General features: G+C 34.5%; 5 protein-coding genes across 5 annotated transcripts; 3 read left to right on the top strand and 2 right to left on the bottom strand.

The window, feature by feature from the left end:
• Positions 1-2408: 2408 nt before the first annotated feature.
• On the top strand, positions 2409-10428 carry LOC106670430 (fidgetin-like protein 1). Its single transcript, XM_024227826.1, has 14 exons — positions 2409-2680; positions 5177-5307; positions 5635-5844; positions 6112-6216; positions 6272-6372; positions 6426-6596; positions 6654-6799; positions 6884-7073; positions 7138-7246; positions 7311-7428; positions 9521-9635; positions 9698-9826; positions 9886-10077; positions 10131-10428. Exons 1-14 carry the CDS (start codon positions 2544-2546, stop codon positions 10251-10253), a joined length of 1977 nt encoding a protein of 658 aa, XP_024083594.1. The 5' UTR covers positions 2409-2543; the 3' UTR covers positions 10254-10428.
• Positions 10429-10901: 473 nt separating this feature from the next.
• Positions 10902-12333, bottom strand: LOC106670561 (lipoyl synthase, mitochondrial). Its single transcript, XM_014401029.2, has 2 exons — positions 11930-12333; positions 10902-11842 (listed from the first exon to the last, which is right to left on the bottom strand). Exons 1-2 carry the CDS (start codon positions 12081-12083, stop codon positions 10914-10916), a joined length of 1083 nt encoding a protein of 360 aa, XP_014256515.1. The 5' UTR covers positions 12084-12333; the 3' UTR covers positions 10902-10913.
• Positions 12334-12682: 349 nt separating this feature from the next.
• On the top strand, positions 12683-16720 carry LOC106670409 (tetratricopeptide repeat protein 1). Its single transcript, XM_014400713.2, has 7 exons — positions 12683-13069; positions 14946-15119; positions 15189-15374; positions 15436-15490; positions 15552-15957; positions 16215-16302; positions 16368-16720. Exons 1-5 carry the CDS (start codon positions 12830-12832, stop codon positions 15665-15667), a joined length of 771 nt encoding a protein of 256 aa, XP_014256199.1. The 5' UTR covers positions 12683-12829; the 3' UTR covers positions 15668-15957; positions 16215-16302; positions 16368-16720.
• A 2255-nt stretch (positions 16721-18975) lies between these two features.
• On the bottom strand, positions 18976-19889 carry LOC106666776. Its single transcript, XM_014394210.2, has 4 exons — positions 19798-19889; positions 19565-19641; positions 19375-19503; positions 18976-19273 (listed from the first exon to the last, which is right to left on the bottom strand). Exons 2-4 carry the CDS (start codon positions 19626-19628, stop codon positions 19071-19073), a joined length of 396 nt encoding a protein of 131 aa, XP_014249696.1. The 5' UTR covers positions 19629-19641; positions 19798-19889; the 3' UTR covers positions 18976-19070.
• Positions 19890-20604: 715 nt separating this feature from the next.
• On the top strand, positions 20605-26054 carry LOC106669923. Its single transcript, XM_014399805.1, has 16 exons — positions 20605-20821; positions 21324-21392; positions 21462-21732; positions 21790-22067; positions 22136-22261; positions 22370-22429; positions 22560-22676; positions 23623-24324; positions 24386-24545; positions 24879-25037; positions 25101-25142; positions 25208-25240; positions 25342-25398; positions 25475-25573; positions 25640-25788; positions 25852-26054. The coding sequence occupies exons 1-15, from the start codon at positions 20791-20793 to the stop codon at positions 25782-25784; spliced, it is 2349 nt and encodes a 782-aa protein (XP_014255291.1). The 5' UTR covers positions 20605-20790; the 3' UTR covers positions 25785-25788; positions 25852-26054.
• Positions 26055-27410: the final 1356 nt, after the last annotated feature.

Genomic DNA, 27410 nt, shown 5'->3' with positions numbered 1-27410 from the left:
TGACATTTCAACGCCTCCTGCAAAGCCTTCAAGAATCATAGGTGATTGACTGGAGGCATAACCGATCCGCCTAGCAAGATCCAAACTAACAATATTGCATGCACTTCCGGTATCAATGTAAATGTTGATGTTTTCACCATTCGACAAGGTGCCAACACGCAAATAAGTATCATTAAAATTTATATTAATCATCTCTACCTGAAAACTTGAGCCAGAAGGCTTTTTAATTTCCATCTGTACCCCTTTCTGGCGGGACCCGTATGTCCTTCTGCTCCACAATTTATACACCTGTCCATCTTGGGTAGTGGGCAATCCCGGCTGAGATGACTGCCCAACCGTTGGCAGTTGTAACACCTGATGAGCCTCTCTTCCCTTCCGCCTCTTTATTGCCTAACAGACTCTTGCCTTTTAGGAAAATTCGCCTGTGGACGGGTCGTCTCTTCCATCAAGTCTCCACCTGTAACACAGTATGTCTCCATACTGGCTAAAAATTTATTGTAAAGTGCTTCCGGTGTTCGACACTTAGCCGCATGAGCATTGGCCTTCAATTCTTCAGGAAGACCACGAATTATGCAAGATACTGCATTCTCGCCTTGTATGCAGCATCTTGTGCACAATTCAAGTTTTGCTCGATAATACTGCGTCATGGTCTCTGTTGGACCTTTACGCCTCAAAACCAACTCCTCCAAGACAGCAGAAAAAATCATATCGCCTAGGGAACGCCTTTTTGAACGCCGCCTTCCACTCCTCACAAGTCAAATCGTACCTGTCAAGACGATTGAAACACTTCTTCTCAGCTTTCGCCAACTTCTGCTGCATAATAATGGTTCTCAGACCATCCATGAATTCGACCAAGTTGGTCTATTTTGTTCAGCCACCTGTCGACATTGACTTCGGAATCATCCGGGTCAAAGGGATCGATGATGTCGCCACTGGCCGCGAACCGACGCTTACTTCCCTCTGTAGACCCGGAAGTCTCTTCATCAGTCGACTTCGACGACTCGGACATCTCGCCCAAAACCAACGCCGTCTGTTGCTAAATTGTCCGCCTTATTTGCTCTGTTAGGCCGCCATCTAGCAACTGCCTAATGATTGCTGCGGCACAATCCGGCAGTTCAGCATTTGGTTTAGGGCCGGAATCGACATTTCCTTGAGATTCGCCTGAAGAAGCCGAATCCATCTCACCTTCGCTCGCCTCAAGGTTTAAGATGTCTTCTCGGTCTGAACTTCCCCCAACCCACATACTACAAATCGCCTTTATGTTCCGTGAGCTTATCCCACTTCTGAAATGTAAGGATTATTAAAAATAAATATCAATTTTATATAAAAGTAATTTAATTAGAAATCGCTCGAATACAAGACGCGGTTGTCCCAAACAACCACAACTGCGTAGTCTCCGTGCGTACTGCGCCGTTTTCTCCTCTGCTCTCTGACGTCAACACGAACCCCTCAGAGTTGCCAACCGTCCCAGTGTTGCCGCCGGTTCTCTTCTAATTTTTCGGAGGGGCGCCTCTTTTCCCTCCACTTGTCTTCGTCCATAACAATATATATATTACGCAGGGTGGGCGACCAAAACCGGAGGGGTTAAATGCCTGCCCTAAAAGGTCCGGGACTTGGCCGGGTCACGTGTCCTGCAAAATCTCTTGGATTGTTCACAAACCCCAAGATTTTGGACCATTTTATCCCGGAGAGTGATTTGGTGATGTCCGCCCTTTCAAAGATTTCAAATCTGGACGTAGCATACCTATCACACTCTGTGAGGTAATGTCTTGCCGTTTCTTCTTTTATTTTGCAAAAACGGCAAAAGGGATCTGGTAGAATACCCATTACGGAGAGGTATCTTCTCAGTGGGCAGTGGCCCGTCAGAATATCTATCCGCCTCCTAATTCCCTTCCTTGAGATAGAGAATAGCCATTTCGATTCTGCTGGTTTGATAACCTTAACGAACTCCTTCGATTGCCTGTGTCTGGGGGATAGATTCCATTCCTTAAGGAATTGTTTCATGCCCCAGTTATTAATACTCTCCTTCGCTGTTCTCATAGAGTGAGGTAATACCGGTTGTGGCCCGACAAACTCAGCATTAGAGCCTTCTTTGGCTAGGCTATCCGCCTCTTCATTGCCATGGTGTCCTTTATGTCCTGGTATCCAAANCCAACCCCTCAGCGTTGCCAACCGTCCCAGTGTTGCCGCCGGTTCTCTTCTAATGTTTCGGAGGGGCGCCTCTTTTCCCTCCTCTTGTCCTCTTCCATAACATGATCTTACAATTATAATTCGCTTAATGTCGTTTTTTAAATTTATGAGGCTATTTAAAGGTCAGTGGTTTTTTTATAAATTTAAAAAGTAATGGGAATATATTTTATAATAGTTAAAACAAAAATATATACACATATCGATGTCTGTATGAATCTTTAGGGTAAAGTGGCGGCAAATCCATTGCGGGACTGATAAGTTTCGTGATATGGGAATTCGTTGTGTTGTCTTTTAGAAATTGATTCCGACAGTACAAATGACAGAATAAAAAGTTCATATTTTGCCTCACGAAAATGCGTCATAGTGATTATTCCCAACTTCTTCAGGAGTTTCAGAACGTCAATTCCAAAATACCACCTGAAGATCCTTTCGGTGCATCCGATCTGAAACGTCGTCACATTTTCATTAAACAGTACTTCTCTTACGAAAGGTAAATATGAAAAAAAATGTACAGACGAGCAGCATAAATTTTAAATGGCTCGGTATTTCCGTTTATCTCTGAAAATCTGAAAAACCACCCTTGATAAGAAAGGGCATTAGGTTTAAAAATTGTTAATCAGTTGTTCGACGTGAAGATCTTGTGTCGCCTAGAGATGTGTGAAGGTGTAGGTACGCTTCTAACCACTCATGGTTGTCTTGGTAAGGTAAGCAATGGTTATTCTGTTCTAAGATATCCAAGAATTATGAAACCCATCACAACCCTTCTACACTAAGTATATTCAATCTCTTCAACACTGAACTGTACACCATGGTTGGCCCAGTTACATGTCAAAATTGTTCAATTTTGACAAGCCATCTGAGATGATCTGGGGACCCTGTCCAAATCGATCGCTGCCATATCTCTACTTCACTAAATTCCTCGAATTTAGGTCAAGGTATGCCAGTTCTCGAATCATCTTCGCATACGGGTCTAAGACCGGAGAAGGTGTGCTGAATTCGACGGACTCTACCTCCATATTTGCAGTGTGTTGGCCAAGCTGTATGCATTCTGATCTGGTATGGCCTTGGAGTTGGGCATTCCTGAGAGGATTCATCCTTTCTTTTTAACTGACTGATCTCAGAAAAACAGTAGTAATTTTCAGGAATGACCTGAAATAGATTAGAGAAAAATTTAGTTAGTTAACTTGGGCACCAGACATAAAGCCAAAGAGAGAGAAATTTGAAGAAAGATTCACCTTGGGTTTAAATCATAAAAGAAAATGCTCAGACCAGTAAGCATAGGCAAGAGTAAGGATCACGTTCACTGTATTAAGCTAGAAAAACAGATAAAAATAAGGTAATAAAGAATGGCTTATTTAGATATTCCATAGAAATATTTAGATGGACATATAAATAAGTAAATAAAAACAATACCATGTAAAAATCAGTAGTGAAGAGATTTTGAAACTTTTCAAGTTTCAGATGGAGAGACCTGTCTCTTGCAGGAAGTCTATCCAATACAGAGTACAAGGCTGGATGATGACAAACATGTGAATGAGGAGGCAAAAGCCAAGATGGCCCACCCCTCCAGACCTTACTATCATACCTGTCCTCTTATGCTAAAGAATATGATAATGAAAAGGCGGCAGCATCAGTGGACTGGATCATCCAAGACACTTGTGTATCTAGAGCATGATCAATAGGTGGTCCCCAGAGAATCTCAACCACAGAAAAATCTATGCCAGTTACTGGACATGGGATAACTGTTTTGTTATGTTAATCAGAAACTCATCCACCGTTCAAGAAAACAAAATGCTGAAAACCATTTGATGGAACGAACAGGGCAGGATGATATAAAATGTCCAAAATACAAGCCAACCACCTTGCAGACCTCAATAAAAAATCTCACAAGACTTTCAGCAACAGAAAATAGCAAAATGCTTCTGACAGACAATTATGGCATAAATAATTACACATGGAAGTTTGATGGGATTAATGATAGCTTAAAAATTAATAAAATTCAATGGCAGCTCATGAGAATCTTCTATGTTGGTTTTGGAAGCCTGGGCTCAGACCACCTGCCCAACAAAACTAGGCTGTGATGATTATTCAGAATGGTTGGGCAGAATAGAACTCAATACAACTTGAATATTATTTGCTGCCATTGACTGCATCACACCATACTTTCGTACACACGAAAAAACAATATATCTTATAAAATAAATGGTCCTTATATCCTTTTAAAACCAAAATGGCACCCAGAAACTATAGGTTCAAGCTGTTAAATTAAGTGGTGTACGCTCTCTATAAGGAGACAATATGTCTCTTATGTAGGATACATCAAACGTTTTTGCCTGGGGGACATGTGTTTATTAGTACTGTATTAATTTACAAACAAGCATGGACGTCACAACTTGCAGGCCGCACAGCAATTCTTGTATAGGAACCATTCTAGACTTCTGTTAGAGAGAAATAAGGGCCACATGAAGGACCTTTGTAAGTAAATAAGGTAGTGTCACCTATCCAGGAGACCAGTAAATACTAAGGATAGAATGCATTGGTCATGATCAATCTGGTTCTATATGTGATCAATATTTTATTTTATTTACTTGAAACCATAGGTCTTAAAATTATGAATAGATGTTCATATTGTTACATATTATATATATATNTATATATATATCCTGATGAAGGAGATGTATTCCTCGAATACTCAACTAAAGAACTGTATATTTTCTGATTGGCCTCATCCCTGATTGCATTTTTAAAATAAATTAAATAATATCAAGAAATAATTGTATCAGGAACTCCTAAAACTTAATCGTTACATATAAATATAAGCATTATAGTGTTGTCTGAGAGGTGGTGAATTTGTAGCTTGATCATCTCTGATCATCCATGCTGAACCAGTGAGAATAGGTGAACCAGGATTATCAGAGACAAGCAATACAGTTTTTATAATTGAATATAAAGTTGTAATTTTTATAGTCTTTATCGAATATTTTAGCCATTCGAATGTGACAAGTTGTCAGATTTTGGAAGAAGACCTGAGAGATTACTGTGACCTAATTGATGACAGGAATGGAATTAATAATTTTGCTCATGCAACACTCGGCCTTGTTGCTAATCTGAAGATCGGTAATTTCAATAAATCAAATCACTATAACCTTTATAAACATTTTTTTTCTTTCTTATCAAATAAGTTGATGGTATTAAACAATCCATATAAATATAAGGCACAAAAAAAATTCTAAACATTATCCATCATTTTTGAAATCAGTTTTTGCTGTCATACATTTTCAATTATATTTTAAAACTTTAAGAATAAGAAGGTAGTAAATCAAATCTCTAAATAATAATTTAAAGATTTTAATAATCTGTGACAAATATTTTAAGCTTACTTGTTGGTTATATATTATATTTTTCAACAACAAAAAAATCTGATCTTTATTCTTTTTATAACAGATAGTTCATCATGGAAAAGCTCTCTAAAATTAAACAGGCCCAAACTTGAAGATTTGTTGGTGCCTCTTCCTGGAGAATGTTACAACAAAAAAGATGAGGGATGTGCAAATTTCACACCGTCTGAATCTAAACTCAAGAAATCCTTTTCTACCACTCCATTGGCTGAATGGAAGCCTAAGAATAATGAAGAATATTTCTCCACTCAAAAAAGTAATCTATTTGTATTTTTTCTCCATATGTGTTTTAGTTTTATTAAATTCTTGTTTAATTTGAGAACAATTGAAAATAACATACCAAACTCAAGAACCTCTTGATTATTAAAAAAAAATTATTAAAAGGTCATTGTTTGGACTGTTGTCCATGGCACTCGAAGGTTCGACAATATTTCACACAAATGATTGTGCTTCATAAATTCCTTAGTAATTTGTTTTGGATAAATAAGAAACTGTAAAACTAACCAAAGCTAAATAATTCCAGGTTCAAGTGAAACTGGATTTGTCCCAAAACAGCCCAAATTATATTCTTTGTATGGGCAAGAGTCTGTTAATCATAATCAAAAACAATTTGGCAGGCAAAATCAAGGTGATAATAAGCTTGTTTGTAAGTCAATACTTGATCACGGATATCTTATTTTTAGATATATCGAAGTATTTTAAAGGGAGGTCTATGAGTGGCAGCAATGAATTAGAAAATCCAAACAGATTTGATAACGGGAGGACAAGCAGTCAAACGAAAAAAGTAAATAATTATTCTTAAACATTCGATGGAGATTTTCATCATCGCCTTTACAGGTGTATGGAAGGACGAGAACAGCCATTGATGATGATTTTGATGATGTCCGTACATCAAGAAAATACTTTGCTCGTACTGGTGGGAGATATAGAAAGAGGGGTAATCACAGTCCGGAAGAAACCCCTACTATGAATGTTGAAGATTGTTTCATGACTGCCAGAGAACAGTTGGTAAGTATTTAGCACAACATACGAGATTAATTATTATTTAATATCTTGAAATTTAAGCTGCTGGAAAATCAAAAGAAAAGTGGAAATCATCAGCAAAATGAAGATAGGACAAGTTACCAACCTGTTAACCCTGGTAAGAAGACTTTGGGAGGCAAGAGACCAATTAGAAAAGAATTTGTTCCTCCATTTAAAAATTCAAACCGGTAAAGAAATATTTTTTATTTTCCAGATTTATTTCATCAATAAAGTGAGAATGTTTTATAATGAGATATTTTTTCTGTTTTCAGAGAGGAAACAGGTAACAGAAATGACAGCTCACAATCTGAAGATAGCCAGAGCCAGGAAGAGGTAGATGAAAGATTGAAAAACATTGAACCACGGATGGTAGAGCTTATAAGAAATGAAATCATGGATCAAGGAACAAAGATTGGCTGGGACGATATTGCAGGACTTCATTTTGCAAAATCTACTATTCAGGTATAGTAAGAGAGGAAATTTTTGTTATCACTAATAAGTAATTTTTTTTTTTTAATTTTAATAGGAAATTGTCGTCTGGCCTATGTTGCGGCCAGATATTTTCACAGGCCTGAGACGGCCTCCAAAGGGCATTCTTTTATTTGGCCCTCCGGGAACTGGAAAAACTCTGATCGGTATTTAAAGTGTTCTTTAACAAAAAATCATATATTTTATTTTTAATTTTGTTTTAAATAATAGGTAAATGTATTGCCTCCCAGTCAAATTCTACATTTTTCAGTATTAGTGCTTCTTCCCTGACATCAAAATGGATAGGAGAAGGTGAAAAAATGGTCAGAGCACTGTTCGCCGTAGCAAGGTTACTATTTAAATTATTTGTGAACTCTTTAGTTTAAATGTACAGTAAAACTTTCTCAAATGGACACTTATAATTATCAGACATCCCTTATGTCTAGAGCGTGGACTCCTGTGCAATTGCATATTTTTTTAAGCTGCTCGGAACATCGCAAAATCAGTTATTTATCTATTTCCAGTTAGATTGGGAATTAAAAAAAAAAAATTGCCCATCAAAATTCAGTGAATCTATTGCTTTAAACAAACTCCTCTATTTCATAGTCCTATGAACTTCATTATATTTCAGTTAAATTTTGCATCTAACACAAGCATCCATACGTTTATTTAATGAAAAAAAACACCAAAATCTGGATGTACATAATAAATCTTCTAAAATAGCAAAATAAAATAAAATGGAAGAAAATCTTAAATTGATGTTTGCTGTACCACTAGTCTTATTACTTTTATATTTTTTGATATAAAATTACAGAATTGTGTTCATTTGTAAACTAGGTTCTCACTTGGCGTTACTAATTTAAAAAAAAAAAACAAGCAGTCTTCTGTCCATAAGTTATTATCGAAAAATAATCAGAAAGAATGTTTAACAGATTTTTATCATTCCATGGTAGCTTCAAACATCCCTTTGAGCAAAGATAATTTCAGGCCTTTCAAGGATTTTTTGGAAAAATATTGCAGAAGAGAGTTCACTTAGAACAATGTAATTAGGAGTATATTTCAGTTGTTTCAGTTCGACAGTTGTCAAAATCAAGAAAAATGTTGAATAATTTAATTTATATAATGGTTGATGAAACATGATCGCTCGTGGTATAAACATTTGCTCCTTAGCAATCAACATCCTTGATCCTAAAACAATGCCAAACCGTTAAGCAATCTGAAATTTTTGAAAAAACAAATGACACTTTAACAACCTCTGTCCCAGATGCAATCAATACCGAATTTTACTTTTAATAACACAGCTCCTTATATGATAAAAAAAAAACAATATTTACACGCATTCTACCAGTAAATGGTTCAGGCCTTGCATGGCCCATGGACTGAATTTGCAAAATATTCCCTCAAGTTCACAACCGGCTCAATAATGGCAAACAAACAAAACAAAAAAACGTAAAGCTCCTCATTGAGCTGTTAATACAAAACCAATATGGACTGTCAACTTTCTCCTGAAAATTTAATTACACACTAGGGAACTTGGCTGGAAGCCGTTTATTCTGCTGCGACAATTTTTAAAATTTAAAGAATTGATATTCCAGATTGATGACATTGCACAACCTTTGACATAAAATCAATTTTGTCTGACTTTTATACGGTCACAACTCACATATAGGACATTTTCCAATTGCCGTTAAAAAACTCAAGGAGAGAAATCTTACTGTAAGCCACCAAATAAAAATCGTGAAAGATTTTGGAAAATCATTGGAGAAGGTTAAAATTAAAAGCGAGAAAGGAATTATAATTCATTATAAATTCAAATAATTTTTAGAAAAAATCCTGAATACAAAATTCTCAAAAAATTTAATGATAGTTTGAACAGAAATGTTTATTTTCTCAGGTGGAAAAGACCAAAAAATTACTAAGTTGTTACAAAAATTGCCCTCTTATGAGAAGTGAACGATCATTTTCTAAATTGAAACATATTTTGATGAGAGGAGACATTGTTTCACAGAAAAAAATTTAGAGATTTTCGGATAGATGTCCCAGACTCTTTACCCCGCAATATTGTTGCTCCGGAAATTGTGTCAGCATTGAATCAATGTTGCACAACATTGAATAAAGAATCCCATTTAAGATGGGATTCAAAATATACTAAAATGCAACACACCAGATTCAAGATTCATTGTCACGGAATGTCTCGGATGCAAGAAAATGAATACCCGACGCATCTCCGCGGCAAAGAGTCCGAACAAAGAATTCCAGTGCGTACCAGGCTTTAGGTATAAAAACTAATACTAATTAATCAGAATAATTAATATGATCAATTATGCCCACTAAGCAAATATGGATTAATCTAAAAATAATAAATAATCTAGCTAAATGTACTGTATGCTGTGAAAGAAACGTTTTTATATTTCTTAAAACTAAAAGATTTTTTATCACAGAGTTCACCAACCTTCTGTGGTCTTCATCGATGAAATTGATTCATTATTGAGCCAACGTAGCGATAGTGAACATGAAAGCTCTCGAAGAATTAAAACTGAATTTTTAGTACAGCTTGTGAGTTTCCTTATGACTTGAATTATTTCAAATTTAATTTAAACAAATAATAATAATTAAAGGATGGTGCCACAACTGGTGAAGAGGATAGAATTTTGGTTATTGGTGCTACAAATAGGCCTCAAGAGCTTGATGAGGCCGCAAGAAGACGATTGGTGAAGCGGCTTTACATCCCACTACCTGATTTGGAAGTAAGTGTCTATATGAAATAATAGAAATGGGTTCTCAACATTTTTTTTTCTTTTTACAGGCCAGGAAACAACTTGTGTCCAATTTGATGAAAAACGAAAGGAACAGCTTAACAGAAGACGCCATAATGGAGATCGCTACACTCACTGACGGCTATTCGGGCGCCGATGTCAAAAATGTATGCCAAGAGGCTTGTCTTGGTCCAATTAGAGCAATAGGACCAACAATGATGTTCAACATATCAGCAGAACAGGTACTAGGCTTATTATCAAAACTGAAATAAGACTGACAATGTTCTGTTCAAAGGTCAGACCTGTACATGTGGACGATTTCAAAGCTGCTTTAAAACGTGTGAGATCGAGCGTTTCATCCAAAGATTTAACACAGTATATTATCTGGGATGAAACTTACGGGTCAGGTGGTGTATGAATTAATTCTCAGTTTAAAAATATATTGTTAAATATATATGTACTGAATGCAATGTTTCATAATAGTTGCTATGTTTATATTAACCTTGTTAGATTTCAGTTAATTTCTTCTTCTATTTGAAAGAATTGTTTTGTAGATTGTGAAAATGTTGAATAAAATTTTTTTTTTAAATTAATTATATTTTTTATATAAGGGCTTGGTTGAGATGGAAAAGCTAGTGTCATGAGATGGATTCGAACCTACAACCTTTGGCTAATACGCCGCTCTGACCACTTGAGCTATCGTGACTTCGATCCATTCGAATACCAACTCCTTATCTCAACCTACAACCTTTTGAATTTTCCCTCCATTTGCCATATTTTCAGTTTTCTTTTTCCTCGAACAAATATACAGTAGTTACAATAGCTGGAGACTAATATTTTATAAAACAATAATTTATTCTTATATGTACACATTTTCCAAAAACTTGGAAGAACATTGCCCATATGACACATACTTTTAATTTATGCTTAAGCATAAATCAGCATATGATGTGTCAAAGTTATTCTTTTCTAGATTTAAAGGGTTTGTTTGAAATGGTAAAATAAACAAAAACTACTAATATATTTATTTAATTCATTTCAACAGTAACAATAGAAAACTAAACAATAAAAATGGATATTAGTTTTTATTTCGAGCTTTGATTATATTAGCTATAAAAAATTCACCGGCTTTGTAAGAACTTCTGACTAATGGTCCACTTGCTGTATACAAAAACCCAAGTTTGCTACCTTCGTTTTCCCATTTTTTAAACTTTTCTGGAGTAACGTACTCAACAACTTTTAAGTGGCGTTTTGTGGGCTGCATATACTGTCCTAGAGTAACGCAGTCGACGCCTGCAGCCCTCAAATCTTTCATAGTACGCTGAACTTCTTCATCTGTCTCTCCGAGTCCCAGCATTATTGAAGATTTGGTTATCAGGTCTGGTTTGAACTCTTTCGCGGAATTAAGGACAGAAAGGGTTTGTCTATATTTAGCACGCGGGTCTCGTACGAAAGGAGTGAGAGATTCGACAGTTTCGATATTATGTGCGAATACATCTAATCCAGAATCGACGATGATTTTCACGCAGTTTTGATCACCTCTGAAATCCGGAACGAGACATTCGACCATGATTTTTGAATTCTTTTTCTTTATCTGCCTGACGGTTTCAGCAAAATGGTTCGCCCCTCCATCTGGAAGGTCATCCCTGTCGACAGAAGTGATCACGATGTAATCCAGGCCCCAAGATGATATGGCAGAGGCAGTGTTCTCAGGTTCCTTCGGATCAGGCAGTGGTGGATTTTTAGCCGTTTTGACAGAACAAAACCTACAACCTCTGGTGCATGTATCTCCAAGAACCATGATCGTTGCCGTAGCAGTGCCATGTTCTCCTCCGCCCCAACATTCCCCGATATTGGGGCATCTTGCTTCTTCACAGACCGTATGTAGATTGAGGCCTCGTAGCTGTTCCTTGATCCTGGAGAAGTTCACACCCATCGGTATCTCCTTCTTCAACCATGGTGGAAGCCTCAGCCTGTCCTTTTCGCCCTTCTCTCTTTTCAATTTACCTTTTGAAAATTTTTAAAGAATAAAACTAGTAACTAAGAGAATTACAGATGTCTACTGATAAGTTAATAAAGAATTTTTTCCCCTACCTTTATATGAACTCCAGTCTTTTTCTTCGACTTCCCCTTTGATGAATTCTTCCAGGCCAGGGCCGGAGGCGATTTCCTTCATCTTCTCAGGAACAGCATGTTTGTACCTCCTGAGGCAGATCCCAGGAGACTCGATGATCCTTCGGGCGAACATACCCTGCCTCGACCCAGGACGAGGGATGTTGAAATTTCAAAAGTCGCCCTTCAGAATCCAGATCAACATTGATAAGAAGTGATATCAAATGAGAGAGAAAAAAAATCGCTCAGTTCGCACTACAAGAAAATCTTTTTTTTAGCCTTGTTTAACCATTGTAATTTCATGTTAAATATACTGATTCATGCTTTAAAAAAATTATAACTATATTTAATATTAAAAAGATGAAAACGTCCATTGATATAAATTTACAAAACAACGAGGAGTCATTTATTGCATTTTCAAATCTAAGATGATGTAATCTAATTAGACAAAACAAAAATTGTATTTTTAATGAACAAAGTTTTTGTAATAAATTAATTCTACAATAATATCGGGCATTGCCTTGAAACTAACATAAAATTTCACTGTAATCGCTCGTAGCGAAGTACCAAAAAATTTACTTTTTATATAATACACAATGATACATCAGAATTTATTTAACCTACTAAAACTTTATATTAATTATTGTATTATTATTATTTTTGGGGTATACTTTTTTGTAAATTGTGGGGAAAATGAAACTGCTCCTCTCCGGTTTGTAAAGGGCTAGAACCCGTATGCGATATGACATACAACGAAACCTCCCGACCGTGCAAACTTGCTGATTTCGGCTACATTTGCTAGTTTATAGTTTCAGAAATTAATCGGACCCGGTTCAAGACTACGAGTTATGAAAAAACGTGCCTAAAAGGGAGAAACTCAAGATGCCAACAAGTTTGGAAGAGATTTTGAAAGAGGGAGACAGGATCCCGACGAGCGAGGAGATTGCCGAAGAGCTGACCAAAGATCTCGAGGCGGATTGCACCCTGGCCGAAGGGGCCCAGGCAGACGAACCTCAAGACACTCGAGAACCCGAGACCCAGGGGAAACCCAAAGACGACGACCTGATCGATGAAGACGAACTGAAGAAAAAAGACACAAAATATTCCGAAGATGACAGGCAGGTTTGTACAATTCTTCTTTAAAATTAAATTAATAGTAATGAATTTTGAAGAGATTTTCATATAAACTTTAAAGAGAAGCCTCCAATAGCGCTAAAACTTTATTATCATTATTTAGAGGTCCTGAGATGCGGTCTGGTGTGATGTAGGTTTAGAAAAAAAATTTCTTTATCGTGCCACTGTTTCGATCTTTATTGAGATCATATTCAGGGCTCAAAGGGTGTGTTTTCTGTTCAGATATGTCACTGTTGTGTGTTGTGTTGAACCACATCAATGACCATTTGAACGCCATTTCCCGTTCTTATCATGAATGTTTGCATTTGCAGTAGTAGCAAAGCAAAAGCACATTCAGCCAGCTTTCTATAGCAGTTGAGAGCCTGATGTGTCGCTTGTGGCATTGATAAAATGGATTTATCCGCTTCAACCTGTTTTATATTATTACTCTGCGGTATTTTATGGGGTTGAAGAGGATGATTTTTGTCAAAATGAAGGAGCCTGTGATGTCATTTTCCACATATACAACAACCACGGTGAGAGTTGCATGAAGAAGTTAAGTGTGTGGCGGACATGCAGTTAAAACATATTCTTCCTCGTGATTTCAGGGATGAAAAGTCAGTAGCCGCGCTGCAATGGTTAAATTGGGAGCGCTTGAACAATAAGTAGATTTGACTACACTATGGGCATTTGGGCAGAGCAACATCCGACCCTTCGTCAAACCAAAATTCACAGGCGATGTGTATTGTTCATTTTTCAAGTGTTATGCTGATGGATAAATTCTATGAGTTCTGAAAGAGTGGGAATGGTGCTTGGACGCCCTCTGCTTGCCTTGAAATGTTGGCGCAATGACGGCATTAATAATCTGAAGATTAAGGTGAGAAGGATGAATTCTCCTTCGTCTTCCAACTTCATTTCTAAATGAGGTGACGCTCTCCAAAACCTCTTCCATTATCTGGTGCATGGAGTTCAAATTGTCTTTCATTACAGATCGGTAATTGAAAATTCGGGTGAGATTAGTTGCTTGTTGGTTTAGGTTGTACCATTTCAAAAAGGTTGACCATGACTGCGGATATTCTACCTCCGTTAGCAGTATTAAGGAAATCGCCTGTAATGCGGAGCCTTGTAGAAAGGACCATAGATAATGATATTTTTGAATTCTTGACAATTCGGGGTTCGTTTGTATGAGAATGTTAAAAGTATCCCTATATGTCGGCCACTTGGTCAATTCGCCATCGAAGGTTGGGAGGTGGACTGTTGTAAGTACTGCATTTCTGTTGCCTTCACCAGGTTGTTGGTGTACCCAATATAAAGTGTGAGAGATTTGTAATATATATGTTCCATTTTACACTAACACTCTCAACACAACACACAACAGTGACACATCTACATAAAAAACACACACTTTGAGACCTGAAGATGATCTTGATAAAGATCGAAACGTTGGCACAATAAAGAAAATGGTTTTCTAAACCTTCACCACACCAAACCGTATTCACGATCTCTAAATAATCATTAATTAAGGGCATTAAATACTACACACTTTATTATAGTCAACAGATGTACAAATTCTTTCTATGCTAGTGATTTATCCATTAAGGTGATACACAAGGAAGTGTGTATCAACTTCCCAGGTACTTGATAACATGATACCTAGGGTCAATCTGTTGTCAAAATTGTCTTTTACTGATCATTTACAACGTACAATTAGAGAATAAAACTGTGTTAACCATGAAAATATTCCTTAGAAGGCATTGACTTCAGTACTGACAATTGGATACATGGTTGTTTAGAGAAACTGTTTCAATTTCCTTTTAATTTTCCAGCATATTATGACACATTTTTTCATTGTGTTACTTTTTTTTCCCCCCAATTTTGTTTTCAGAAATATAAAAAGGAGGCAGAAGCATTAAAATTGAAGGGGAACGATCAATTCAAAGCTAAAGAATTCAAGGAAGCTGCTCTGACATACACACTAGCTTTGCGAACATGTCCATACAGTATTTCAAAAGACAGATCAGTACTCTATGCAAATAGAGCTGCTGCAAAAGTTAAATTGGTAATTCTTTGCCCAAAACAAAAACAAAATATATAGATTTCTCTGTTTTTTATATTAAATATTTAATAGGGCCTAACTGAATCTGCGATAGAAGACTGTAGCAAAGCTTTAGAGTTAGATGATCATTATTTAAAAGCATATTTAAGAAGAGCTCAGTTATATGAGGAGAGTGATAAACTAGATGAGGCGTTAGCAGACTACAAAAAGATCCTTGAGTTTGATCCTACCAATAAAGATGCCTTAGAAGGAAATTTTGTATGTGAAAGTTGAATATATTTAGATAATTAAGCCATTTATTAATTATTAATTATTGTAGAGGCTACCACCTATTATCAATGAGAGGAATGAAAAACTCAAAACTGAAATGTTAGGTAAATACAGTTGATTTATGCAATATATTAATTTAAACAATAATTTTGACTTTTTTTAAAGGAAAATTAAAGGACCTGGGAAACATAATTCTAAAACCATTCGGCCTTTCAACAAACAACTTTCAAATGGTTCAAGACCCAAATTCGGGCGGTTACTCGATTAATTTCAAAAAGTAACCCATTTTTTTTAATTTTTGTACATAAATGTTAATGACATATTTATTTTTCTTTGTTGTTAAAAAAAAAAAAAAATTAATTCAAAAGTAAATTTTCTTTTATAAATTGTACAGCTGTTGTCTGTTCAAATTCTTTGATTTGAAATTCATGTATCAACATTTATACAAGCATAACACTATTATTTACGTACACGTTTGAAATGGTCTAGCCGTGCAATAATCTATTGTGAGCAAAATGGGTAGCACAAGAGATATGATTATCAGCTTTGTCGAAGGTTCATGTGAGGACAGGTAAAGTGTCAAGCCTTGTTTATTTGTATTATATATTGATCATATTAACATAGGTAATAATAAAAACATTATTCATTGTAAATACAATATACTTTATATTTTTGTTCGTTTTTATTTATTCCTTTATACCTTGGTAAATTATAAACTGCAGAATAATGACTTTTTTCTTACTCAACGCTCTCATTCCACCCATTTTTTAAAATATTTTTTGTACATATTAAACAGTTTTAAACTTTGTTAATTTGCTTGGCAATTAGAAATGCAACATCAACAAAAGCTGGATTAGTAGATAAAGTCTGGTTGATTTCCCGCCCTCCAGAGGGTCTGAATGCAAGACTGCCTTTGGTAAATTATAAACTGCAGAAAAACGACTTTTTTCTTTCTCAATGCTCTCATACCACCATTTCCAGGTTTCGGCCTTTAGATTAAACTTAGAAAGGCAAAAAGGCTATTCTGTAGAAGAAGAGATAAAGCCCAAAGTCAAATGGGACGACTTTTGTGCAGACTTACCACCAGACAAGGAAGGCGGCTGGTGCAACTGGTACAAAGTTGACGGGCCGTGTGAAAAGTATGACAAACAATTAGGTAAAGGTTCAGAAAAGGCTTCATCCGAAAAAAACAGCAGATCTCTAAAGAAGAAAAACAAACCTACTTGAGCATACTACATGTGACACACAAGATAATACACAATACATGTTCCATTTCTTACCATTTTGTATTTACTACACAAATAAATTTGTTTAAAAGTGTCTTTTGTTTATAATATCACTGATTATTTTCATTACAAAATTATATTAATTATTACATTGATCTACATTCAAATAAGAATATTTACTATTGATTGGATGAAAAATGATTGTTCTACTCAGTTTTTTTTCTCTCATAATAATCCAAATATTTAGCACTAAATGCTCTTCACCAGACTGAAATGAACAAGTACATCTTTATGTACAAAAGAGGTACTTGTGGATATCAGTCTGACAATGAACGTTTAGTTCTCAAATCTGGGTTACTGTGAAAAAACTACTATGAGTAGAACCATAGTTTTTCAACAAATTAATTGATGTACTCATTTCACCTAAATTATTTCTATTGTGTTACTTTTATTTCAATCGAACCCTATTATGGAATAATCCTATTTGATGTCCATGCTGTTGGAAGTTTGTAATTTTTTATTGAATTTGAGCACTTTTTTATAGTTGAGATTTTCTCTTATAGTCTGCAGGGTGATGAACCTGTAGTTGGACTGTTTATCCTTGCTGGACAAACCTCTAAAGATGGTGAAATGCTAAAACGCATCTGATAGATCAACCCAGCATGGATAGGCGGACCGAGACATAAAGATAAAATTACTTTTCTATAGTCCTACAATTTTGCATTGTACTGCAGGCCAAATCTGCATTTGTGAATTCTCCAAGGTAATCCAAACAAACCTACTTTCAAATTGTAGCGCTACCCTTCTCCAGAGAGAAAGCATAAAGGGAGGGAAATTAATTAGTGTTCACCAATTGTGTAGGTAGAAAACAGGCGATGCAATATCTCATAAAAGGCTTGGTTCAGCAACCTCATAAATTATAATTCATTAAATTCAAAATGTTTTCTAAGCCTACATCACACCAGACCACATCTCACAATCTCTAAATAATAATTCATTACACACAAAGCTTCAGCCATGGAAGACTGCCACAGGAAGTTTCATCTTTGACTATTTTTAATAGCCGTATTTGGGTGCTAGTGGTGAGTCATTGCAGGTTGACTCTTGTATTTGAAGGCCAACAGTTCTTTGCAAAGCCCTTAGAATTTTAATTGAGATTAATTTGAAAAAAAAAGTGGACTGGGTTTGTCTCTTTTCTTGTGGGTTTAGATATCGCACAATCATGTTTTTTTCCCAACAACCATCATCAGTCTTAAGTACATTGACTTAAAGCCCCTCTTGTAAGGCAGGAATTGTTTTACTTTTGATGCTGAGATTCTCTTCTTTTTTTCTCTCATTTGTTCATTTCCATTTAATACTCATCAGTTTACTTTATTGTAGTCAAAGAGGACAAGACTGTTTCTTTTACAAATTGGATTGAATAGGTATTTAAGAACTGTAATATTTTTTATTATTTGAAATAGTGAATTCAAATATAAATGCAATTTAAAAAAAAAAAACATGATTAGAAGAAAGTGGCGCCATGGGTGGGTCAGATCGGCAGAGAAGCTCTCATGTATCAAGAGCATTGCAGCCCTCGGAGGCTCTGACTCATAGAAGAAGGGTCATCCTCCCCAGTTAAAGAAAGGCCATGTGAGGTTGACATACGGACACCTACTTTTGTATCGAAGTTAATGTGTGTCCAGCATGTAGAGAAAGGTTGCTGACTTAATTGACAGCTTCAATGCTCCATATAAAGAGCCCGTAGGAATGCCACATGATATGAAAACTGTGCTTGAGCAGAGTTGTTTTATTGTATATATTACTGATAGTTTTGAGACCCTAGAGCATGTTGAGAATGAATGAAATGACAGGCTCAACTCTGTGCGTGCAAATACATATGTACGTGCATGTACAGATTTGATCTTATATAAATTAATAATCAGTGTATATAATACATAAAAGAGTTCATGTAAATCTTTTCATTATCATAAATAAGATAACGTCGATGATAAAATTCACACAATTAGAAATCCAGTCTAAAAGATAATAATATAACACTAAAATGTTATATAAAGGGTTAAAAGGCCAGACTAATAACTGATCTCTTTTTTTAAAGAGATTTAAACTTAAATAAACATTAAATTCAAATGTTTTGATCTTATTCCATTGATCCCAAATCAATCTCATCACACATTCTTTTGCATTTTCACTGTTTATTGATTTTTCAGTTATCAAAATTTATGATTTTGCTTTTTAATAAAAATGTAAATTTTACAACTTAAATTCAGTTTTTTTCCATTGTTTTTTTCTATTAAAGATGAAAATATTATATTTCAGAATCGGAGGGTAAAAAAAAGGATGACTACTAGAGAAGAGAAACATTGCTTTTTATAAGACTGTATTTATCGTAAAATATATAATATCATAACCAGATTGCTCGATTATATTAAACATTTGTAAAGACCAAGCTTGGTTTTCAAGTTTTGACGAATTTGTTTGCATCGTTTCCACCACTGAAGACTGTGATTTCACCGTTGTTGCAATAATCACCTTTACACAAGCATTTCACCTCTGTCTTTCCATCTTTCATAGGCGCTGAAGAACAACCCGCTTTTGCTGCTTCGATATCAGCACGGGTTGCACAACCCCTTCCAGTTAAAACAGCATCAGTGTTTCCACCTAATTTTTTTCAATCAGTTATAATTTTTATACTTTAGTTACAAAAATTGCCACAGTTTTTCAATAACTTGTCAATTTAGCGTTAATTAGTCGAATCTTACCAGACACTGGTTTCTGAATTGTGATGAGGCACCAGTCAGATGAACAGGTACTGTTTCTGCTAGTGTCCTGCCTCTTCTGCCAGCAATTTCCTTTTTTTCCAGATGAGATGCACCGATAGCAGTGTGTAGCTGCAAGAAAATAGAATGTGAACATCTTAACATTAATAAAACCTAGTTGATTAATATTTACCGAAAACAGAGCACACTACAGATATGATGATGAGAGTGAACAACAACTGCACCGAGTTCTTCATGATTAACGACTGGCTGAAAAATCAAAATGTTTATCTAAAACTGCTTGGCTTATTGACCTATCAATGATACTGGTTTTTTTTTTTAAATTAATTAACAAAGATCAAAACAAGATCCAATAAAAAGGAGAAATTTTAATAAAAGCTAGTATAGTTTCAGTTTCCCACTTACTTTCCAACCTTCCTCGCTAAGATCAAAGAATGGAATGACTGTGGCCGTGAGACTTAATAAAGGAAACACCAATCCAGAAAATTTATTCCTATTAATTCACTCCCACTTTCTACTTTTGTATACTGCCAATTTGCTAAATTTCTTAAAGAGATTGAGAGAATTGTTTCTTATTTTGAAAATTTAACATTTTTGTTGTCAAGAAATCACACGATATGCGTGATAAAATGTTTTGAAGTCATACTGACCATTAGGGATATTAGTTTATTTTTAATTTTTAAAGTGCTTGTATTAGTTTATTTTATGAATTATATTTTCAAATAAGAAAAGTAGATAAGTATACAGGAATTTATTAATCTTAGCAATGTTAGAGTTGGTTATAATTGAGTGAAAAATTTGGTCAAAGCACAGCGGATATGGTTGAGCAAGTCTGACCTTCTCATAATTGTTTGTAAATGCAAATGCTATTTCAAACGTGCTTTCCACTTCCTCCTATTTTGTTTTGCTTTTTCTCAACTTAAAAAGTTGTAAACTACAATACAAAACCCTTTTAATTTTCCACATTATATTGCCACAACAAACCATTATATTGCACTTTTATTGTCTGAACAATTGGCATAAATTAATTAATGTACTTTGATTGACTTCTAGTTTTATTACAATATGTTCTGTTTAATTGAGGATATGTTGAAACCAAACATAATTATTCAAATAAGAATAGGAATTGTTAATAGAATTGACATTGATGCGCACAATTGAATATATTTATTTTAAAACAAAATATTAAGTTATCAAATTTTGTAACATGTGCTTTTATGAACACTGCTAAAAGATTTATAATCCTCACATGTTTAAACACTAAGTTTTTTATTTGTAGAAAATATTCTGGCTTCTTTACTTTCAAAATTTTATGTGCAGTAGATTTCACTAACAGAATGCAGGTCCTAAATTAAGAACAATTATTAAGAACATATATTTTGTAAACAAATTAGCACAATGTACAGAGACTGGGATACACAGGGAAGAAGTACGTACTGAAAGTTTCAAACTTAGAATGTGTCTATGTAGTCCTCTTTTGGCATTATTACAATTTAGCAAGTCTTAGATTTTTTTATATATTTAATTAAGATTTTGTTTACAAAAAAGCACACATATCCAATAATGGCACCATGACCATATTCTTTAAAAGGATGTCTATGCTTTACATATTTTTTCAGAATTATAAATCATTAATAATGTGAAAACTAGGATATAAATTATCTGCATTTAGTTTTATGATGACTTTATAAGCAACAAAATAATCCCCAATATCAAACAAAAATATGTTCCAATTTGTTTATACTGAAATTGTTAATTATATGTAATGAAAATTTATGTACTAATATATTGGCTCAGAGACACCCTGTATTGATACTTACATCGAGATGCTTGATATTTAAAAAAAATATTATTGACATATTATATTTATAACTGGGGTAATATATATGTGTAAAATGGAATTTTTGCTAATATGTTTTTCCTTTGTAAAGAGCAAGCTTTTTCACCTTGTAATTTGAGGTCAACAAGGCGAAGAAATGAATATGAAAGAAGAGCAGCAGGTTAAAGCCTAAATCTAAAATTATTTAAATAAAAAAACAAAACTATATATTATTATGATTTCTATGTAGAACTCAAGAAAGAACTTACAAAGCAAAGGATGGTGTTTAATTCAAAAAATCAATGCAGACCAGCTACGGCTGGTGTCGTGTTGGACATTCCTTCGACGGTCACTGGGCCAGATAGAGTGAAAATGGCAAGACAAAAATACAGTGTTGGTTCCAAAGTGCTCACCAAGAGTAAATCGATTCCAAGAGTAGGTACTGCAAATAGGCAAACAAAAGGCAATATTTATCGTGGAAAATTTCTACATCCGAAAGCGTCAAGCACAGTTATAGAAAGGTCAGTTAGATATAGACCTGGAAGTGCATCTCATCGTACAACAAAGACTTCTTCTAGGACTTATCTGAGGCCTAAATCTGGATGTAAACCCAAAGCTGGTGCTTCGACATTGAAGTCTTGCGCCCCAAATAAATCCGAGGGTTATCAACAGAACAGTTCATTGGCTGGTGGCACCAGTCCAAAGACTTGTGAATCGCCTCGTAGGAGGGACGCTTCTCCTATCGAGCCAGCCCCTCCTTGTGAACCGATCACCTATAGGCCTAAATCCCCAAGAAAGCCAGCAGAAGATTATCAACCCATGCCCGGTACAAGTACAGGACATTATACTTACACAAGTAACATAAACCCCAAAAATTTATATATTTTTTAAATTGCTGTAAGTTATATTAACGGGTTATTGCAGATTTTTCAATAAGTTCAGAAGACTTGTACGCACCTCCAAGTCCTCCTATACGTGTAACTTATCCTACGAAGGCGAAGACAGCCAAAAATCGATATGGAAAAACTGTTTACTGCCCGACATATAGTTGTAAATATTATAAGAATCTATTCCTTTTTATGAGTACAAAATTTAATTGGAAATAAATTTTTTATTGTATTAATAATTTTTTGCATTGTTTTCATCTTTTATTTATAGCAACAACGGGTCAAGTTCCGCAAACCTCTGATGACTCTAGAGATCATTGTAAACAAAAAAGTTAGTAACTAATTTGACTAAAAATATATCATAAATAAGAGAGTAATAACACTAATAAAAAAATTCTCAAGGGTTTGTTTTAATTAATGTCATTATTTAAAATATATTAACAATTTATCATGTTTTATAGAGAGAGATAAACGTGAATATCCAGATGTTGCATCAATCTTAGAGAGTTGTGATCCCTGTCAAAATCTTCCAATACCAGATGAGTTGCTGCCAACTCGAGAAGATTATGAACATCCTAGTAAGTTTTTTTAATTATGTATTATGTTATCACATTGATAAATGGACCGCAATGGATAAGTGCTTAGAACGTCCGACGCACATCTGTCCCACTAGCGGTTCTGTGTTCAAAATCTGGCATAACCCATGTATTTTTAATGTCTACAAGACTCAATAGGTATTTGGACGTTAAGCCCTCCTAAATAACAGGAATAACTTCTTTTTTTTAATTTTTTCATTGGCATATTGACATGCAGGGCAAAAATATAAAAAGCAAAAAAGTTCAGTAAGTCCTGTGATACAGAAGTACTTAACACCAACCTGTTGAGTCCAAACAAGGGGTCAAATCACTTTGCAATTTTACAATTCAAATTCAATGGGCTTATGCCAGGATTTAGGACAGAACCATTGTTCACAGAACCAGACTATTGTAATCATTGGTCGTTATTTCTTAATTCAACACAAAGTAAAATTTAATTACTGTGTGTCAAATTTACATTGATCAATAACGTGACTGTTAAAACCTTTTGAAACTGACTATTATAAATAGGTCAACAATTTTTAAAAATAAATTAAATAAACATTATGAAATATGTCTGTGATATGATCAACCTACTGTTTGATCATCTCTGATTATCTTTTTCTGTCTAATATTGCTGAAAACTTTTGGAACCCCAAAAAAAAATATACATACGAATAAGCAAGTACATACAGATCAGGATTTACAATTTTACATGAGCAATTTCATTGCAACACATGTGTAATTTTTTTAATGAAAAATATGTTTCACTTTTATACATGATACACTACATATTTAAAAATTGTATAGCTTTAACACAACTACATAACAAAATCACAAATATAGGCAAGGTAATGAATATAAAATTTTTATTATTTTCTTTACACATAAAGCTTATATGTACTGTTTTAATTTTTAACTTTTAAGTAATTTAATTGTTTTCTTAAAGGTGCTGCATTATCTAAATTGGAGAAGTTCTTTAAATTTATTGATAACGTCGAACAACAAATCGGGGAGCACGCTGTGAAGCACAACTACTCCTACGGATCTCTCTTAGAGTCTAACAAAGAAAAGGATTTTTCGGAATCAAATGTTTCCAATTACAGACAGGATTACCAAATTACACAATCTACTGTATCACAAGACTTAAACTGCCAAAAACCCATCAGACAGAAGACACAAAGTATGAAGAAAGGTAATGTACACCCAAGAGGGAAGACACAGACGGGTGTCAAAAGAGGCAGCAGTTCAGCAAGAGGAATGCCAGTGGCACGAGGAGGAACGAGAACTAAAGGTGGTAGACAGCCCACAGGAAGGGTTTGTTCAGAACGCAATCAAAAGGGAAAAAGTTTCTCCTATAAAAGTTCCTTGGAGAAAATAAAAGAAAGAAGTATTGAACATGAAGAAAGAAAGTGCTTTGATCAAATCGGACGGCCTCCACTGGTTAATCCCATAATCGAAACGGCCCAGCGAATGATAAATAAGATGATTCCTTGCCCTGTAGTGACTGATATCCGTTACACTATGCTGTACACTTGTTTGGAGTGGGCATTGTCGCAATGCCCTGATCCAAATAACATTCCTCCTGAAACCAAAATGATCAACGCGATAATGGACTGGGAAGAAGAAGTGGAACGCCTTACAAAAGCAGGTATGAAAAATTATAAAAATTACTTTGTTTTTTGGCACTATTTTTTTTCTCCTTGTCACAGGGGAAAAGCCTGAAACGATAATAATAAGACCAGGAGAAATTGATCCTGCAAGTGTAACTGTTATCAATGTCCAAACACAAACTGAAGTCTGTCCTGTGCGCACACCACCTCCTGTGTTTAGACCTCCAAGCCCTAGACCTCAATATCAGTTGGATTCTAGGTTTGTACTCTTTATTGTTCTAGTAAAATATCTCAACTTGTTACCACATTTTTTGTAATATTAAAATCATATGATTACAAATAGTACTAATTAATGATCAATTTTGGTGTTGGATGACTTATATTAAAACTAAGTCATTTTTTAGTTAAAAAAATAAAATACCATTAAAATAAACTAATCAAGCAATTTGTAAAAAAAATAGAGCCAACATAAGATGGTTGAAGTATTCCCTCATATAAGTAAAAGAAAAAGTCAATAAATACAGTCTTTTAAGCCCAAAATAAATAAATAAGAATTGTGTAATGATCCTATTTGATGTAAACTGTGTTTCAGGTATGCAGAACATTCGATATTGTCACCCGAATGCTCACCCCGAGAAATTCCCCCAATGGAAATGGATGTGTGTCCACCTAGGCCTGAATTACACCAATATTCATATCAACCTCCTAAGGTGCGATCCAGGCCGAAACCCGAGATATTCCTCCGAAGAATGTAAGTAGATGTTTTTAGACAATTATTAACAATTAACTAATCTCGCATTGCAATTGACTAAAGGGCTCAACTAAGGGGAAGACGTGGTGCATATGTGCAGCAAGAGTAAGAAAATTTTTTTTGCAAATGTATAATATCCTTATGACTAATCAATATAAATTATATTTCAGTTTAGTTGAATCTGATTCAACATCATCAGAATGGTAGGCATATTCATATTCCTTGTTTAAGTATAAAGAAAATTTAGTTTAATTTGATGTACCCAAATTATTTTCTTGATCTTGATAACAATATATTTTTTCAGCCCTGACCCAGGCATGGAAGATAATGTATTGGACGATGACCTTGCTTGGCTTCGAAGGTAAATTGTTATATAAAAAAATTAAATTTTATTTCAAATTTTGGATTATCAATCTTTATTTATACCAAATTCTTAGAATTGAAGAGAATGACGACATTGAATTTGAGGTAGAAGTTGAAGATTTTGATGCTCTTCCTGAACCGGAATTGCAGAATTTCCTCATACCGGAGACAAGGTTTTTTTTTTTTTTTTAATTTACCCCTTTCCTAAATATGTAATGAAATTTTCTTCCTGTTTTTAGGGTTATATCCGCTGTGCCTACGGCTGAAAACCCCCGAGTTGCACAGCTTGATATGCAGAGCGTGCAAGTGATAAGAAATCCCGAGCAGTACATGGAACCACTTAATGAAAGTGTTTCTGCACAAGCATGTACAGCAGAAGTTTAGTCAGGTAAAAAATATCTATGTATATACAGTAGATTAAAAATAGTAATTAAAACTGTGTTTATTTTAGGAATACAAGTCTTGTTTGTGTTACTGGAAGATGGCATAACACTCTGTTCCTATGCTTGTGTTTGTACTGCCATAACTTATCCTTTTAAACACATTTCTGTTCTATCAAGTGTCGTTCTTTTCCTATTGTACCAATTATATCATCAAAATAAACAAAAACACTCCCAACTAGCAAATAAAATAAACAAAGCTCACAAAAAGAAATTTTGTTTTTAATGTAAACATAGATTCAGTATGTTCTTAATGTATAACCCAGGTATTATTACAAAGGCCTTGCATGAAAAAAAAAATTTTTTGCCATTCAATCTCTTTGATTTGTTAAATAATGTCACTATTCTCAGTTTATAGGACACAGTAACTAAAAAAAATCCTCATAATGAACTAGTGAAGTTAAAACCAGTCCAGAGTATGATTTAAAGAATTGGTATTTTTAGCTGAAGTTTTCTTAATCCAGGCTGTAATTTCATTGATTCTGTATACAATCTGTTTTTTCTTAATTTTTACTTCCAGAGTTAGGTGATCATAAAACAAGAAAATCAAATTATTTGCTGACAATGCATTTCGGCCTGTGACATTTCAGTCAGGAGAATGGAATCACACAAATATTTTAATTATTTTTGTAAGGTGCAAAAGTTTTCTAAGTATATATAACAGTCATAACCCAAGAAAAGATAAAGCATGGATTACACCTTTGCATTTTTCATGGCTCACTTTACAGCATAAAGTTTGCAGACTTCAATTTGCTCAGATCCAAATCTTATGGACTGATAAAACTGGGTTAATTGTCTCTTCACGGATGAATAAAAATTTGTACAGTACCATGATTGTTGATTGATAATGCTAGACCTAACAGAGCTAGACTCGTAATCGAATTCTCGTAAGATCAAGAAATTCGAAGCCTGGATTGACCGGCTTGCTTATCAAATTTAAATCCCATTGAACATTCATGGGATCAACTTCAAAGAAGGATTTTATGCTGGAATACCCTTCCAAAGATCTGGATAAACTGCAATCAGCACTTCTAGAGAATGAAAGGTGTCACAAGAAAGCGTTAAAATGCTTATAAAGAGTATGCCTCGTCGACTTCAAGCAGGAATTAATACTGAAGGTGGACCAACAAGATATTAGAATTGTGAAAAAAATTAAATTACAAAAAGTAACATGTATATCAATTTTTTCCTAGATTGAAACATGTAAATTTTTTAATTTTTAAAAATATTAAAATTAACTTCCTCGTCAATAGTTAAAAATCATTAAAGAAAAATTAATTGTTTTGTTGTATTTTTAATTTTCCACTTCAATTGAAAAATAAGTATGTATTACATTATTTTTATTACATGTTAATATTGTTTGTTTGACATATTTTCATATAATGTATTATATTGTTTTATTTTAAGAGTTTTGTGTTTTTTTATATATTTGTGATATTATTTACTTAAATTTCACAATAAAATTATTTTAATGGTCTTTAATGAATGTTCTAAAGTTGTGGTACTTTGTTTTGGAAAAGGGAATTTTTTGGGGGATCCTTGTAAAGTTTTATGTCTGCTGGGATTGCAG

Source organism: Cimex lectularius, unplaced genomic scaffold (genome assembly GCF_000648675.2).
Source record: "Cimex lectularius strain Harlan isolate CLEC.00 unplaced genomic scaffold, Clec_2.1 scaffold209, whole genome shotgun sequence".
Classification (NCBI taxonomy): Eukaryota; Metazoa; Arthropoda; class Insecta; order Hemiptera; family Cimicidae; genus Cimex; species Cimex lectularius.
Note: the sequence above shows the minus strand (reverse complement) of the source record. Positions and strands in the feature narration are given on the sequence as shown.